At 39.3% G+C, this 18,019-nt stretch overlaps 1 protein-coding gene across 2 annotated transcripts in view; it reads right to left on the bottom strand.

Moving 5' to 3' along the window:
* LOC129732595 (ATP-binding cassette sub-family G member 1) overlaps nucleotides 1-17,751 on the bottom strand; it is a 47,899-nt gene extending 30,148 nt beyond the window's left edge. The window contains exons 1-2 of one of the 2 annotated variants that reach the window (XM_055693588.1): nucleotides 17,255-17,751; nucleotides 1,606-1,723 (exon numbers count right to left, since the gene is read on the bottom strand). In XM_055693588.1, coding sequence (XP_055549563.1) covers nucleotides 1,606-1,723; nucleotides 17,255-17,564 — 428 coding nt within the window. In that variant the 5' untranslated portion in view covers nucleotides 17,565-17,751. Of the gene's footprint in view, nucleotides 1-1,605; nucleotides 1,724-1,845; nucleotides 2,001-17,254 lie in introns of those variants that run through there. The other variant, XM_055693589.1, reaches the window with a different exon arrangement.
* Between the last annotated feature and the right edge of the window lie 268 nt (nucleotides 17,752-18,019).

Here is an 18,019-nt window from a genome sequence, read left to right as displayed (position 1 = left end):
ATTGCAGGGCTAGCACCAAGTCAATAGGATTACTTAAACCTCTTCCACGATTAGCTTGTTAGACCAGCATCCAACCTCGAAGTTGACTTAACTTGACTTCGGTATCACAAGTCCCTGGCGAGGTTACAGCCTTCGCACCTGTCATTATTTTATTAACGAATAAAAAGCATAGCTTGCTTCAAATATCTACTTTACTGCAACGATATCGAAAAGCTCTGGAATAAATCTGAAGAGAATAATCTTTGAATATCAATCGAGCACTTTTTGAAATACAGACTTTATTAATACAACTTTGACATTCGATCAAACATATTTCATTGAGGAACCGATTTCTGAAAACGAAATTCTCAGTATTTAAAAAACACGTCCAAACAAAACTTCTAACTGCCATCAGTGATGCAAAGTGCAATTTTACATTCTAAAATATTGTTATTTAAAAGTTCTGTAGGCGGTTCAAAAAGACATGTTAAACAGTTGCTAATTCTAGAAGGGCGACAATGATAGACTTTACGAACTAGTTTCATTTTTGTCATATGACTTACATTTTAAGTTTAGTAAAGCGGGCAATGTATGCAGTTTGCGAGGATGCGAAATTGAACGGGAATAGAAGGTGTGACTTTTAAGGCTTAGAAAAAAATTTGTTCTAAGCCTAAAAAGTCACACCTTCTATTCCCGTTCATTTTCGCATTTTTTATCGGCATGAAAAATTGACATGAAAAATTCGATATCGATAATTTCATGAATTAAAAAGTTGAAACTTCGACCGCTATGAGGCACAGTTCCGATTGAGCTGAAATTCTGCATAGGGACTATTTGCGAAGATGCAACTTTTGAGCCTTATCGCTAAACGATGCTCGATGGCCATTTTTTTCATATCTCATATTCACATCTCACTGAAGCCCTACTGCTCATGTATCCACCAAGGAATCGTCTAATAAATGTAAAAAAAATATATGTGCTAATGGCATTCTTAAGATCGTAACAGAAGAGATAGTCACAGTTATAATTAGGTCAAAATTCTATCGAAAGGAAATCTGCACCAGACAGTGATGAAACAACAACTCAAAAATAATCATTTCTGATGTTTGGAAGTAGTTTCAAAAATTTTCAACTGACATAGTTAACGGTATTTTACATGAAACGTGTCAAATATTCACGAATGCGGCTTCAATAAACAAATCGCTCTAGATATACTACGCACGTGCAAAAAAACATGTAAATACAAAACATACCTATACACCCTAACATAACTAGTAGGAAGTTATGTGTCGCAAATCGCACGTTTTCATCACTTCGTTCCTGTTCGATGACTCATGCCTGTAACCACGATGTGGGGTCGTTGGATCTAATATTCCAGCATCTAGCACCGAGATGGGAACTGGTTTTTCACTATGGGAATACTACCTTGCTGCCGGCAGATGATCTTCACTCGCGCTGCTGACAGGGGCAGCCTTCCTAATGAGTTACGATCATTTATCTCTCTTCCCCCGCCCACCATGATTTAATTTCTCAATCCCGCGAGTTTATATGAATTATGAATTGTTGTGACACCATAACCTGAACCCGTGATAGAACCTACCGGTTTGAACATTACAGAATACTCACACGTAACCGGCCAATATGTTAAGCAGCGTACTTTTTCCAGCTCCCGATGGTCCCATGATGGCGGTGATTTCCCCGGAACTGAACGATCCATTGAGGCCGTGGAGAATGTCTTTGCTTTCTGAAAATGAAAGAAAAAAGGTGGAAAAGCGAATGTTAGCAAAACTTACGTAAGTGAATATTTTTTACCAGATCTGCAAGGAAACCTTTGCCGAGTTGAGAAAACCAGAAATCGAAACCAACCATGCATAGACTGTTACAAACATAGTCAGTAGCATAACTTAGAAGGTGCGGGTAGGTGTCGTAATGCGAACCCGTTTGCCAAGAAAATCACGTCGAGCGTCGAGTTGAACCATTCGACTAGCAGCAGCTGACAAGCTCTAGACTAACAGATGCAGCAAGCTGCTTGGTTTTCTCGAATGCGAAATCTAGTGAAACCTAACTGGAACGTGACAGAATGTTCGAAAAACACGATAATACAGCAGTAGCGGAGATTAGAATGTATGGCTGGTATTAAACTGAAAGTGAAAAACTGATGAAAGCGAGCAAGCATCTGATAAGGATTGGAAAATATCACGTTTGATCTGTCGTTCTGTTTTGCTCGCAATTGGATTCAATGGCTTGTGCTGTTATTTTTTTCTTGTTTGCACGTGTACTGAAACTCAGTATGAAATGTGCGCTCTGAACCACAATGATACTTATTTCAACTTCGAAGTAATGATTTAAACACAGTTGCTAATGAATCACACGCTATTCAATGCAAATCACTCTAAATGTTTTGTGTGATAATTGTTTTACTGTTGAGCTGGGAAATTATCTAATAAAAGAGTATTAGACACCGCGAAACGGATGCGCATATATTCTTGTTTATTTTTACTGAAAATTTCCTTTTTTGGCGCACTTTTTAGGCGCGTTGTGTTGAATTAAAAAATCTGCCAACCCAACTCTAGCATGGACGGAACTTCATCGAATCACGAATTATCTACACCACACGCGCCTCGCGTTCCGTCTTGCGTAACATACGCGTGACCGAACCACGAGCCGCCCTTCTCCTGGCTCTAACAGCACATTTCACTGATCCGTGGGTAATTGCGAACCGAACACCGCTACAACATGGTCATTTCGCCGAGCTTTTCAAGAACACCAATCGCGCATATTTATTCTAGCATGCTTGCTGCGGACCGGACGGTTTTACCATTATCATCGCATAACTGATTATACCGACCGAAACCAGCCGTCATCGGCATCGGTATTAGTGCAATGTGATTTGATGTGGTGTGATGTGATGTGTCTGTTAGGTTCTATCGGTACTCTATGTACACAGTACCTACTAGTGTTTTACATACTGAAAGTGTACTGAAAGCGGCCTCATCGATGCACGCCTTTAGAACGAAGGCAAGTCAATTGAGGTCAACTAGTGTTTGCACCTTCGCCTCGAATGCGGCCGGCAGTTGATAATTGTCGGTTGGCGCGTAGAATTGTAACCGACGGCGATGATCGGTTCTCGATTGTCGTTTGTCGTTTACTTACTCGGTCAATATTATTACGTCGGAATCGTTTATTGGGGGGATTCTCTCGCGAGGAGGCCACAGCCACCACCCGGTATATATTTCCCGTACGAACGATGCCGGTGTGAGTGTGCACTGAATTCCTCATGTGCAATTTTGATCTGACTGAGAATACTATAATCCGCCTCGGTATTAAAGCCACAAATATTATGAGGGCAAATGGAACCGAGTTCGTAAATATAAGGTTTTAATCGAGTTTTATGGTTATTGAATGCCAGGACAAATAAAAAAAGGAGACTGGATAAAAATAATCCTACCTACACTAAAACTTTGAAAAACATTTGAACTTATGATGAAGGATGCAAAAAACATCCCAAAACCAGAAATTATCTTCGTACTCTTCCCCAAAGCGCAGTAAACGATGATAGAACATTCATGGGTCTGACAGAAAGTTGGAATGAATTCAATACCGAGGCCAAGAGGATCCTTCAGCGGAATGCAATTAAAGAACAAGGTCAGCTATTACTGTCAGTAGATGATGTATCTTCCAGCAAAATAACAAATCTTCACCGCAAAAGTTGGGGTAAAGTGGCCTAAGAAAAGTGGACGGGAAAGTAAACTTGGAACGGAACGTAAGCAAAGCGTAAGATCATACTGGCCTGGCGAGTAACGCAGTAACTCCTCTAAGCTGATCGTTAATCATGCCCAGCCTATTCCTTGAGCAGCCGTTCAAGTAACTCCATTGAAAAGGGCAAAGACTTACCGACCATATTAATAGAAGTTACAAGTTGTAACTTACAACGGCTAGATGGAAAACTGAGCTCATCATTACCTCGGTGTACTGGCCTGGCTTACAAGAAGAAGCCTCTCTGCGAATCGCTAAGACAGGTTCCATTTTTGTTTGTAATTAGTTCGTCTACAGTTAAACACAGGAAACAACCATAATGCAAATTGCTTCGATTCTAGCAATCCAACAATTTGTGCAGAGGCTTCGAATGATTGAATACGGAGCGAACAAGGGCATAAAACAGCGATCGCAAGCAATAGGGATCACAACAATGTTTGGCAGCTCTAATGATGAATCCTAGGTTTCTGTTCATTTTAGCAATGATATTTGAGTAATGGTCTCTCTAACACCTTCAGCTCTGACGACTAGACATCCGTTAATTTCGTAAACCCATTCAATGTCAGATTTCTTCTCCGTGAAAGGTATGCACTCCTGTACGCTAATGACTAGTTGATTCCACACTCGACATTTTTCGAACTTTTAACTAGCCGTTATAGTTGAATACAGTCTTCAACTAATTTGACGATAATGAAAACTTTGAGATCATCAACAAGGCAAGTTTACAGCCAGGGGGTAGAAATAGACAGACATCGTTGAAAAATACCAAGTACAGTAGAGGTTCCAAGTTGCTTCCTTGAGGTACCCGGAACTGTATGTGAGTCCCCGGAACTGTTTGTGAGCTACAGGAGAGAGTTGATCCAAATTTGATGTTCAATTTACGGTTGATTAAACGAAGGCAGCCTCAAGATCTGTATAGATTGTGTAGATTTGATCTCCGTCTTTCATAGCCTCGATTCAGAGCGAAGAAAATTAAATAAGTTTAGTGTGAATTAACCTTTCTTTGAAGAAACCATGTTAAGCAGGTGAAATATATGATCTGACTGCAACAAATAGAACATCTCTAACTAGCATTTCAAAAAAGTTTAGAACCAGTGCATAATGAAGAGGGATTAGGTAGTTGTTGATATCATGCTTGTCAGGGCCGGCGGTTGATGTGGGCAGTATGGGTAGTAGTACACACATTTGGAAAATATCTCTGTGGGTACTTACCCACGTGGAATTATCGGACATAACCAAAAAAATGTAATGTTTTATTGGTTTTTAATGGTACTGTAAGTGAAGCCATACCAGAAGTCCGATTAAGTTTAAATTTTTGATCGAGACTTGTTGACAAATCTGTTGAGCCATAACGCACACATAAACACACAAAAAAAGTCGATTTTGCATAGGTTTTTCTTACACGCACTAACGAAACAACCCAATCATAATAACCCATGAGGTAGCAGAAAAAAATTAACTCGAACTCTAACCATGATAGTGAAAACAGTGAAACTATTTTATTCAAACAGTGCGCGTTTAAGGAACGGTACCCCGCCACGTCAAAACCCGTTTTGGCGTCTACAATATCTTGAAACTATTGGACAAGAATCAAAGCATCGAAACGAACGCCTGACGACCCTGAGCGATAAGAAGCTCCAAAGGATGCTGAAGAGGAAAACCTGCGTGCCTCTGGTCGAGAGGTTGGTGCCACCGGTCGAACTGTGAAAATCGGATGGCAACGACTGGCGGGGCACTTCGTATTTTACTTGATATCAAAGTCAAAGCGTTCCGGACTGGCCGTGAACAGGGAAATTTATAGTAAGAAGCGCCTGCCATAAGTTGCGTCGTTCATCAAGAAGTACCATAAGGGTGAAAACGCGATGTACTTGCTAGATCTGCCGTCGGCCCACTACTTGGAGCAATCGTTGGAGAGGATGGAGCGTCCCCTAGCTGCGCCCCATGAAGAGTTTCTGGGCAAAACTACAGCGTAAGATCTACTCCAACAACTTTGTCGCGAAAACTGAGGAAAAATTAATAAATAGAACGAAGAAAGAACTCAAAAACATGCCTACACACATGTTTTCGCTTGCCATGTCCATTGTTCCGCTTAACTGCCAGAAGACCACCCATAAACCTTCCCTATTCCTTACTACCCACTCGGGAAAGTAGTGTGACGCCGGCCCTGATGGTTGTCCCCTTTTCTGTGAATAGGGAACATATAAGATTGTTTCCACATGTCCGGAAATTTTGCCTGCGATAGTGAGGCGTTGAAACTGATGATCAGTGGAGTTGCAATAGACTCAGCACAGTGCTTCAATACAATGGATGACATACCATCAGGTCTAGCTGTAACAGACGACTTCAATTTACGAATTGCTGTTGAACCTCTTCAACAGTAAACAAGAAGGTTCTTAAGTCAATAGCATCGCGAGATCTGTACCCCAACGCCAGACTGTTCGTTAGCAGTTGATCAAACAGCCAGATAAATGGTCTGCAAAACGATTACAAATTTCCGCATGTGGCTCCACCACCTTCAATGCAGCTGCTCGTATGTGTTTCAGTTCGCCAAGTTGACCATTTAATCAAGGTGTATTTCTCTAAGGGCAGGACAGAGGAACGTATTGGCGGAGAAAGCTGGGTGCTTGGGGTACTGGGTTGCTGTTTGAACGGATTTGTCCTTATCGATTTCTTACATTCGGGAAATTAGGTTTACAAAAGACAAACGTCATCTTATCAGTAATACTATTGTAGTGAGAGGTGTGAGGACAGTGCAAATTGCAAAGTAGAACTGGATGAAACGCGTCAATTTGTAGCAGAGGTTCGAAATTGACACCGAGAATTTTGGTTCAGAGGGGTTAGCATACAAAAAACCAGAAGGAGACCTTGTCCACAAAAGGCTGGCAGTCATATGATCTCCGCTAATCAGTAGTACTGGAAGCGGACTCCATGTGTCCCTCAACAAATGAGGCAAACTCAGGAGCAATATATTCCAATCGTGTTATCGAAACCGGAAACATTGACCCAGAGATGTTCCATACTATCGTTGATTCAAGACGTAGATCTAGAAGAGCAGAGCTTAGTAGACACAGCGATAAGCACACTCCCACCTTTTCTTCTTTCTTGTGGCATCGGAATCGCAATCATTCCGATAAACCATATATATGTCACCAAACAATTGAACAAAATTAATTTCGTAATTTAACCAGGTTTCATTTAGCACTATTCAAGTTTTCGAACTTCATACGGAGTCCTCGATTAAGAAGGTTGTCCAATCGAGACCAGTGTCGAATAAAGACTCACCTTTTTTTCTGTGTGGACTCATCACTGCGACCAGAGATTTAATCTATTGTGATATTGCCCAGGTGTTTTCTGTACTCCGCACTTCATATTATTGGCAGTATCACTATTGAAGTAAATGATACGCCTATCATTCATATCCGTGCTTGTGTGTAGGTTTATCTTTCCGTTTGAAGCTTATTACTATATACAGAGCCTCTGTCCATCCTAACGATATCGCCTAAGTACAAATCCTTGGAGAGAACTTCCATACGTTACTCACACCAGCTTTATTATCATAGGGACTTATGTTTGTTGGACGGAGAGTCAACAAGGGTACTGTAGAGTTCAGATTGAAGGAAGGGTACGTGGTGGGGAGCCTGAGAATAAACGCATGCCAAAGTTCTTTGACATTCAAATGACCTGATTCTACTAAGATTCGAACTCATGACCACCCGCTTACCGAGCGGCTACGGAGCTCCCCAAGACTTACCTTGGTGGAATAAAACCCTGGAAGGACTTACAAAATCCTTCAGAAAACTACTTATTATCGCCAACAAAATACAATAAGGAAATAAGAAAATCTAGGAGAAACAGTTAAAATCAAATGTATCGTATCGAAAACACTTTTACTGCCGCCAGATTCCAGAGAGCCCTGTCTTAAAAACACTTCTCAGAATAGTTAAACTCTAAACTAAATCCAAGGAACTTGCCTCATGCCTGATGAAACAAGAAATAGACTTTCTCAGCCACACAAGTCTCCGGGAATGGATGGAATACACCCAATTATGTTCCAGAATAGCAAGCAACTCTTTATTCCAATCATTGAGCAGAATTGAAAGGTGAGCCTATTATTATATTACAAACAGTTAAAAATAAACTGGAGTAATTTTCATACTAAAAGGGAAGATGGGATTAGTTGCTCCCGAATATTAGTTTAACATCTGTCTTTCTGAAAATTTTGGAAAAACTAACCTATTCTATACAGACTTAGAAAATGCTTCTGGTAGTTTTTCTTGATATTGATGGAGCTTTCGATAGAACTAACTACTCAAAGCACACTAGCCTCTCTCTCGCTTCTCAATGCACATAGCCTTGACCGGCATTGACAGGAACACAATAAAGTAGATGCCTACAGTTCTGGTTTAACAAGAAATAACTCCTCAAGTTGCTCTCTTACAAGAAAAATCCCTGGGCCGAGATTTTATTACCTCTGTCGTAGTCACTAGTTTTAGCCTGCCTTCTTCCCTTCACTCGGAAAACAAAAATTCAGTATTGCTAAACCACGACTGGCAGAATAAGAGCATAATAGGAACCAAATATAAGGGTATGAAACCTAAATGGAGCACTCAAATAAAGCAAACTACTAATTATTTACTCAAGTTGAGCTTAATAAAATCCAATTGATCATCCACTTAAGCTAAGCTTGGTAGAATTGAAATATTGGATTTGTGAAGCTATGAAAAATACTTCATCAAAGCTTTAGATGCAATTCACCATGTCCCACCTAATCAAGGAGTTCAATTGGAGGCGGAAAAAAACTTTTTTAGGCTGATTTAGACCAGACACCTAAGAATATCTTGTGCTTCTTAGGCTCAATAAGAAAGACCTAGAACTCTTCACAATGCAGAATGCATATCTTCGGTAAAAGATATGTATAATTTGTTGATATCTGCAGAAAAGTCGTCGTGAGGTAATAAACATCATACGGAGTGCGTTGCTCAACTGAAATAAATGAGCAATCTAGCTTGCTCGTGCTTGAACATGAGCTCGACAACCGCACATCTCGTAGTTGCTTCTCCGTGATAGATCAGAACTAGTGAAGTTACACAAAGAACCACTTGGGATTAGTTTACCGTCTTCAATGTACAACAACTCAGTAACGTTCGCTTTGTGATAACGGCACCAGCTTCGTCCTTACAATCGCTAGGATAAGAAAGGATGTTACTAGGAAGGAGGTGTATCAGTCTTTTCTGTCGGAGACCAAGTTCATCTCGCATCTCCACCACTGTGACGAAAAAGAAGGGTTATGTCACCGTGGTAAGTGGTAATCAAGCAACGTTGAGTATTTTTTTGTCAAACACGACGAGCCTAGACGATCGGGGTGCGCTTGGACCATTCACCACCAGAACAATCCGGGTGCCTAAACAGTCAGATCGAGACCAAGTTTATCTAAGCATTTCCTCGACTGCATAGGCTGCTCATCGTGGTGAGTGACGTAACCCGATAATGTTAAGTGCATTTTTCGAAGACGAACGATGAGTATCTTTCTTGTCAAATGCCGCTCTATCTTTCTTTCTCTCTCTCTCTCTCTCTCTCTCTCTCTATCTATCTCAACAAACAATATCGCACGCTAGCCTGGGGGCTAATGCGGTCTCGATCAACTAGATTAGTTGAAAGAATTCGTTATCGATATTGTTTTCGGCACATTTTGCATGTTGCAGGGTAAGTACAACGATACACCGTGCCCCAGTGCTAAGTCGAGAAAATTTCCAGCTCGAAGAGTTCCTCGACCTGATCGGGAGTCGAACCCGATATCACAACCGTGTGGGAGAGCTAGCCGACCGACATCGCTAACCACAGAACCACGGGGACCATGGTTCTATCTATCTCTCTATTTCTATTTCTCCCTCTTTATCTTTCTTTTTTTCTATCTACTCCTCTTTTTCTTCTTCTTCCTCTTTCTCTTTCTTATTTTCTTTTTCTTTCCCTTTCTCTCTATCACTTTCATTCTCTATCTCTATACCTCTCCAACTTTCGTTTTCTTCAACAGTCATACCTCGATATAAGGCAACCTCGATATAAGGCAACCTCGATATAAGGCAACCTCGATATAACGTAACTTTTTCAATTTCCCAAAATTGAAGTGCAACAATTATTTTTGAGGTGTATAATGTTCCGAATAAATGTTTTAAGTAAGTTTTGAAACCAATAAGTATCGTAAAATGGGGTAAAATTGACATTCATTTTTTCAATGTTTTGTGACTGGTTATACTGGTCTACGAAAATTGTCTTAAAGGGACATAAGAAGGGTTTATATATACTTTCAGGTGAAGGGAAATAAGTTTTTGTGCACTTTTGAGTAACCATGAAGAATTTTGCATCAATAAAAATATATTTTATTCGTGCTTCGACATAACGTAACTCGATATCTATCTCTATCTCTATCTCTATCTCTATCTCTATCTCTATCTCTATCTCTTTCTCTATCTCTTTCTCTATCTCTATCTCTATCTCTATCTCTATCTCTATCTCTATCTCTATCTCTATCTCTATCTCTATCTCTATCTCTATCTCTATCTCTATCTCTATCTCTATCTCTATCTCTATCTCTATCTCTATCTCTATCTCTATCTCTATCTCTATCTCTATCTCTATCTCTATCTCTATCTCTATCTCTATCTCTATCTCTATCTCTATCTCTATCTCTATCTCTATCTCTATCTCTATCTCTATCTCTATCTCTATCTCTATCTCTATCTCTATCTCTATCTCTATCTCTATCTCTATCTCTATCTCTATCTCTATCTCTATCTCTATCTCTATCTCTATCTCTATCTCTATCTCTATCTCTATCTCTATCTCTATCTTTATCTCTATCTCTATCTCTGTCTCTATCTCTATCTCTATCTCTATCTCTATCTCTATCTCTATCTCTATCATTGTCTCCATCTCTATCTCTGTCTCCATCTCTATCTCTGTCTCCATCTCTATCTCTGTCTCCATCTCTATCTCTATCGTTATCTCGGAGGAGAAATCTCCACCTATCTTCGGATTTCTTTTGCTCTCTTTTTCGTTCTCTTTTGCTCTCTCTTTCGTTTCACTTCCGTACTCTTTTCCTCTCTCTCTCTCTTCATTTATCTTTTGCTCTCTCTCTCTTTTTCTCTCTGTCTCGCTCTCTCTTTATTGTTGTCATATAGGAGAAAAGGCCGAAAAAAATAGTAGAAAGCGGCGACTTTTCAAATTCAAACTGATAATTATTTTCAATGTCAAAATGCGGAAGGGAAAACGGAGAGTCATTCAAGTATAGGGGGGCTTCAAAATTTCGTTTTCTCGAAACAATTTCTCATGCAAACTTTGAAAAAAAATTAAAAAAATGAGCAGGTTTAATTGCATGAAGCTTTCGGAATCGATTTCTTTTATGTTGAATATCTCAGAAATGCATAAAACGCAGATATCTGGTGTTTTCTAAAACAAAATTGTCTGAAAAAATACCTGATATCTGTGATCCCAGCTCGATTTTTTTTTTTTAGTCTTAGAAAATTGATTTACTTTTTTTTAAGTAACACCAGATCTCGACATTTTAAGCTTTCTACATTTCATGAACTATTTACTACCTGTGATTTTTTTTCATCATTAAAAAATTTGAACCTTCGCTCTGAAGCTCTACGTCGTTATTCTCTGCACGCATATTTCGTAAACATGGAATTCGTTGATTGTACAGCACATTTTTTGATTGTATAGCAAGTTATCGAACAGAATTGCAACATTACGCATGATTTGTACAATTCACGAATGTACTTTCGTATGAACGTGGATAACAACGAATAAAAAAAACGGAAGCACGAGTATTTACTTAAACGACGTTTTTGTGTTTTGTTAGTTTTGATTTCGTATAATGAATATGTAATTGCGTAAGCTTACTAATTTTTCGTACTATTTACATTATGCAGCATTTGTTTTACGATTGATTGCGTTCATTTTTGAAACCTTTCGTTACGTATACGAATAGAAATCTGTAACAATTTTGACAGTTCTGACGAAAGTACCTTCATATTTATTGCGCATTGCTTTCGTTGCAGAAAACAATTAAAGGGTTTGTATGTAAAACAAACGTTTTCGTGGACAAACTAGAATATATTTTCAGTGTACAAATCAAAGAATGAGAGAAGTGAATAAAATTAAATTTATAAATAAACAATAGTGTATCACAAATGTGTAGTTTTAAATCGGTTTCCCAATAATTCTACTTATAGAAAATGCTTTCCTGGATCCCGACATTTGAATAGAAATTTCCCGGGAAGCCCCACGACGTCCCTAGAAGGATGTTTCAATCAAAACTAATGGCAAAAACAAGCGAATCAATCTGTGAGGTATTAAACTCATTTTTGTTATTACCCACAACCGAAAGTCAGATATCAACACATGCTAAAAGAACACAACCTTCGAACACATTGCGATTGATATCACTGGTAAACACAGGTTTTGTCCTAAAACTCGAACTGTAAAAATGGAAGATTATAGCATTTTGACCATTCCTGTGAACCCCTGCCATAATCACTTATTCCGAGGTCTAAGTAAGCTTTTCCCTAGGTGGAAGCGACGAACCCGGTGAGCAATTACTCAGCGACTTTTTGACGCACTTCTAACCAAACTAATGGTTATAAAGCTATAATCGTTCTATGACAACTATTTTAAGCTTTAGGATACTGGTTTGAAAATCTCGCATTTTTATCTCTATGTGGCTTTCAACAGTAAGTCAGGGCCATCTAGACGGGAAACTAGCGATCCTAATCATCCGCGACCAGGAACTTATCTCTGCGCCTTGAACCGAATTCATCCACCAGTCTATTATGTGAAAATTCTAATCACGTTCAAGTCACGCGTGCTCAGTTTGCACCCTAACATGGGAATGAGGTAATGCGGCATGAAAACAAACTTTAATTATTACCAATCGCATGAATGCCGGCACCGCTTCCGAACATAAAATTGATTCTATTCGAGCGAAAACAAAACGCCAGCCGAAGCGGGTGGAAGAGGGTGTCGTAAATCGATATGCAATAATGGGGCACGCTTCTCGTGCGCCCTTCGCAGGATTAACGATAATGTTAACCTCTTCACCGGTACTGGCAATGCATCTAATTAGAATTTACGTTGATCCTGGGGCCGAGTTTACACTTGATTGAGTTTTTCACTCGTTTCGAGTGGATTTACAAGAGTTCGGGTTGAGGAGGGGGAGCTTTCCAATTGATTAATAAATTAATCACCGCTGGTGGCGACGGCGATGTCTGAAAAGATGTCAACGATCTGCCGAGGTGCGACGTCAAGTGAAGTAATCGATTGGGTACAAAAGCCACCTACCAGCGGCAGCGGTGCTTCAGGGTAGACAGGTAGACTCCTTTACTAAGCGCGAAGCTGACGGAAAACCAGCATCCGATCGATCGTCGTTGACGAATGCCGCTATGAATTTGATCGATGGCGATGACTTTAAATCGATCCAGAGATGGAATGACAGTGCGGTTACCGACAATTGCGTGATGATCGTATCTGTTTCAGTGAGGAGTAGTATAACCGACTGTGAGAATAATACAGAAATATTTGCACAACAAACTACGAGCACTCGCCCGAAGCAGCTTTCACACTAATAACTTTCAAAAGCGTGAAATGGTGTAATCTTACAACAACTGAACTCGTCCGAAGGTTGGTAAGCAGAGAAAGTTAGCGAATCTCAGCAAACGTTGTTTGAAGGGTGCCTTTGTGTTGGACCGTAACGATCTCCAGCTCAGACAGCTCAGTTGCACTTTACAACAACTCAGCCAACCTTCAAAAAGTTTGAAGGCACCTCTCTAGAGGCGTCCATCCATCCGGCACTCTGCGTCACCTCGAGGGAATGTGTTTTTTCGCACACTTTAGTAGTTTTTATTTCAGCGCTTCTTTTTTCGCCTTGCGTCACTACAGCGAAGATCTCGCTGCGATGCGAATTGAATTAAGAAAAATGATTTAATTGAATGATTTGTTGTTTGCAATTCGGTCGGAGCGGATGGAGCAAACGGTGGCACCCTGGAGTAGATCTTCAGACAAAGAGCCGGCGGCTTTTTGAGTCCGATTTGTGCACAGCGAATTCTCGTACCGCGAATGTTCGAGGCGTAACGGAAAATGGTGGAACCACGTGCAGGCAATTAGCAGCATACAAGCCTTGCTAGGTGTCAAAATACGTACATTTGAACAAGTATTCAGTGCTTCTGCAGGGAGATGTTTGATTAGTATATTAAAGATTCCATCGTCACCAGGTGCTTTCATATTTTTGAAATTTTTAATAATTGATTTAATCTCATTCAAGTTAGCTTCAATTATTTCTGAGGTAAAAAATTCTGGGAAGAAATTAAATCGAATTGACGTGTGACTTCATTTTCAATTGGACTCACAAAATTCAAATTTGAGTTATGAACACTCTCAAACTGCTGAGCAAGTCTTTGAGCCTTTTGTTCATTGGATACAAGAAAACGTTCACCATCTTTTAAAACTGGAATAGGCTTTGAAGGTTTCTTAAGAATCTTCGACAGCTTTCAAAATGGTTTTGAATATGGTTTCAATTTTTCAACTTTAGTCTCAAAATTTTGATTTCTCAGAAGAGTAAATCTATGTTTAATCTCTTTCTGTAAATCTTTATAAATAGTTTTAAAAACAGGGTCACGAGAACGTTGATATTGACGTCTGCGGACATTTTTCAAACGAATTAGAAGTTGAAGATTTTCGTCAATTATTGATGAATCAAGTTTCACTTGAGCCTTTGGAACAGAATAATTCCTGGCATCAACAATTGCACATTTTAATGCTTCCAAAGCGGAATCAATATTCACTTCGTTTTGCAAATCAAGCTCATTATTAAAATTTCTCTCAATATGAGTTTTGTATCTTTCCCAATTAGCCTTGTTATAATTAAAAACAGAGCTCATAGGGTTTAAAACTGATTCATGTGATAAAGAAAAAGTTATTGGAAGATGGTCAGAATCAAAGTCAGCATGTGTGATCAAATCACTACATACATGACTTTGATCTGTAAGCACCAAATCAATTGTTGAAGGGTTTCTTACAGAAGAAAAGCATGTAGGACTATTCGGAGACAAAATAGAATAGTATCCTGAAGAACAATCTTTGAATAAAATTTTGCCATTGGAATTACTTCGAGAATTATTCCATGAACGATGTTTAGCGTTAAAATCACCGATTATGAAAAATTTCGAACGATTTCTAGAGAGTTTTTGTAAATCAGCTTTAAAATAATTTTTGAGCTCGCGTGTGCATTGAAATGGTAAATATGCTGCGGCAATAAATAAAATCCCAAGTTCAGTTTGAACTTCAATTCCCAAAGTTTCAATAACTTTCGTCTCAAGATGGGGAAGAGCACGATGTTTGATTCGGCGATGAATAACAATTGCAACTCCACCGCCGGAACCCTGAATCCTATCCTATCTATGAATAACGTAATTGGGATCATATTTTAATTTTATGTTAGGTTTCAAAAATGTTTCAGTAATAATTGCAATATGCACATAATTTACTGTTAAAAAATTAAAAAGCTCATTCTCATTGGCCTTCAATGAGCGAGCATTCCAATTTAATATTTTAATTGTTTTATTTAAAATCATTGCTAAATTTTAAATTAGAAACAATTTTAATAGTAAAATTTGTGCCTATTTGAATGGCTACAAACATTGATTTTGCCTGCAACATGGCGTTCATAAGATCGAACATTGCCTGTTGCAAAAAAGAAAGTTTACCTGCCGTAATAGGCCCCAGGCAGTTGACATTAGAAAAAATATTTTCGGCAGCAATATTAGCTGGAGTGATAGGTGTACAATTATTTTCTAGCGTGTTTTGCTTACCCATATTAACGGTCATTTTCGAACTACCAACACTAGGCGGTATAATGTTCGAACTACCTGTAACCTGTGCATAAGTTAAACGGGTATGCAAAGGAGTAGGTAAACTATGCGTCACTGGTACGCTTGGAGAATTTTGTTTTGAAGTTGGTTTTAATTGAGAAATTGAATTTTGTTTACCTTGCCTTGCCTTAACAATTGCTAAACGGACCGGGCATTGATAAAAATTTGACATATGGTTGCCGTTACAATTCGCACAGCGAAAATTTTTACTCTCTTTCACAGGACATGTGTCCTTTTTGTGAGAAGAGTCTCCACAATTAAGACATTTTTAGTCCATGTTACAGAATTTGGAACCATGGCCATAACGTTGGCAAGTACGGCATTGGGTGATATGCTTTTCACCTCCGCCATACTTCCTATAAACTTCCCACTTTACACGCACATTATACAAAGCATGTGCTTTTTCAAAAAATTTTAAGTTGTTAACCTCATTGCGGTTAAAATGAATTAAATAATTAACAAGGGAAATTCCAGTTCTCTGACTGTTTTCGCCTCGTGATTTTTGTTTCATTAGAATTACTTGGGTAGGGGCTATGCCAAGTAATTCTGTTAAAGTAAGTTTGATCTTACAACGGTTTGATCGTTGGTGAGACCTTTCAATACGACCTTGAACGGCTTGGCGTTCTTGGTGTCATATGTAAAAAATTTGTACATCTTGTCAGTTAAATACTGAACAAGACGATCACGACCCTTTACTGAGTCGGCTAATAAGCGGCATTCACCTCTACGGCCAATTTGATAGGTAACTTTAACGTCAGAAGCAAACGTTGAAAGTTCCTTTTTGAATATATTAAATTCAGAAGAAATAGTTACCACAATAGGTGGTTTTATATTTTGTATAGTTTCATTATTGGTAACTTCCATTTCACCAGCTTCTTGCTCAGGCAAAATATCAAAAGGATTGTCACTACAGACACTCGAAGTGTCAGAAAGAGATGCCTCTCTTTTCCTCCCCGCAGCGATGCGAGGTTTCTTTTTCCGTCCAGCCATTTCAGGTGATACGAAAAAAGTTAAAACAAATGTTAAATTCAAAAGTAGGTAGTCTTGAGAAAGACTGATGGGAAATAACTTTCCGGTAGTCTTTAAAAGACACACTGACAAAACACAAACTTTGAAGCTATAGGCAGTCAAAGACCAGTCCACAAGCAACCGAAAAAACGTCTGATCTGTAGGACAGCTCAAGACGCACTAGATATTCACTTTTGATCATTTTCTCAAGTGTCTACGGATGTTCAAAACTCGCAAAAGTAAACGAATAAAAATTACAGTGAACCAGCATTTGGGAAGAAAATTCAATGGCTGTTAGCAATTTATGATGGAATTCATGATACTTTATAATACGCTGCTATACTATGATTACTGATTCATGAATACGTGTTGCGTGTCAGTAATTGGTATCATTTTAATATTTATCATTATTGATCGCAAATGATGATAGACTAGAGTTTTCATGGCGTTGGTTGGAACAACACTCATTCTAATGAAACACACCAAAAATAAAATTCTTAAACCTAAAATTCTGATACGAAGGATTCTACATTCCTTCTAGAATATTTTTGGGTTTCTCATAAAAAAAAACAACAATTGCTACTCACCAAATTTCACCTTTGTCACATTGAACCGCTTCACCGTGTACCGGATGTCCCGAAAATCGATATCAACCGAAGGCCGCTTGGGAAAGCGGTAATCCTCCCCTTCGTACATCCCATTTTGGTACACCGTATTATTGTTCCCTTGACTGTCACCCATTTCGATGGAATCCTCCCCGATGGAGGAGCTTTCGCCGTTCGCCGGACAGCAACTGAATGCGGACGTCGCAGTTCCTGTGGTTGGCGGAACAGCCGAAGCAGCACTGATCGGTGCGCCTGCCATTGCAAACTGACCCGACGACTGCTGGATGGTCATTATGGTTAATTTTCGTCAATTTCACGCACGACCGGAGCCCCGAGAAGATGAGCTCGCCCCTATCTGATTTGGCCCGACGCAAAATCACCTGCTAAAGACGCTCGTTAAATACTCTCGGAATTACGGTGATCAATGCATTGTTTCCGCTGCCGTGCCGGAGCCTTCTAGCCTCCCTTCTAGCGTGAACCTGAGGAATAGAGAGAGAAAAATGCTTAGAACGGAGGGTGTCAAATCAGATATGCGAATAATTGCTGCTATTATTGCCTTAAAGTAGTGTCTAATTACTAATGTTGTTTATTATTGTACGTGTACCAGCCTCGTGTGGCTTCCTCCCCCCTAATGAGAAGTGTGGAATGTAGATCGACAAGGGTTAAAAGTGTTCTCCCACTCGCTAAATCCGCAATTGAAAATCTATGTTTAATTGCTCAGTTATTATAGAATCCAGGTTTATCCGG

Source organism: Wyeomyia smithii, chromosome 3 (assembly GCF_029784165.1).
Source record: "Wyeomyia smithii strain HCP4-BCI-WySm-NY-G18 chromosome 3, ASM2978416v1, whole genome shotgun sequence".
Classification (NCBI taxonomy): Eukaryota; Metazoa; Arthropoda; class Insecta; order Diptera; family Culicidae; genus Wyeomyia; species Wyeomyia smithii.
Note: the sequence above shows the minus strand (reverse complement) of the source record. Positions and strands in the feature narration are given on the sequence as shown.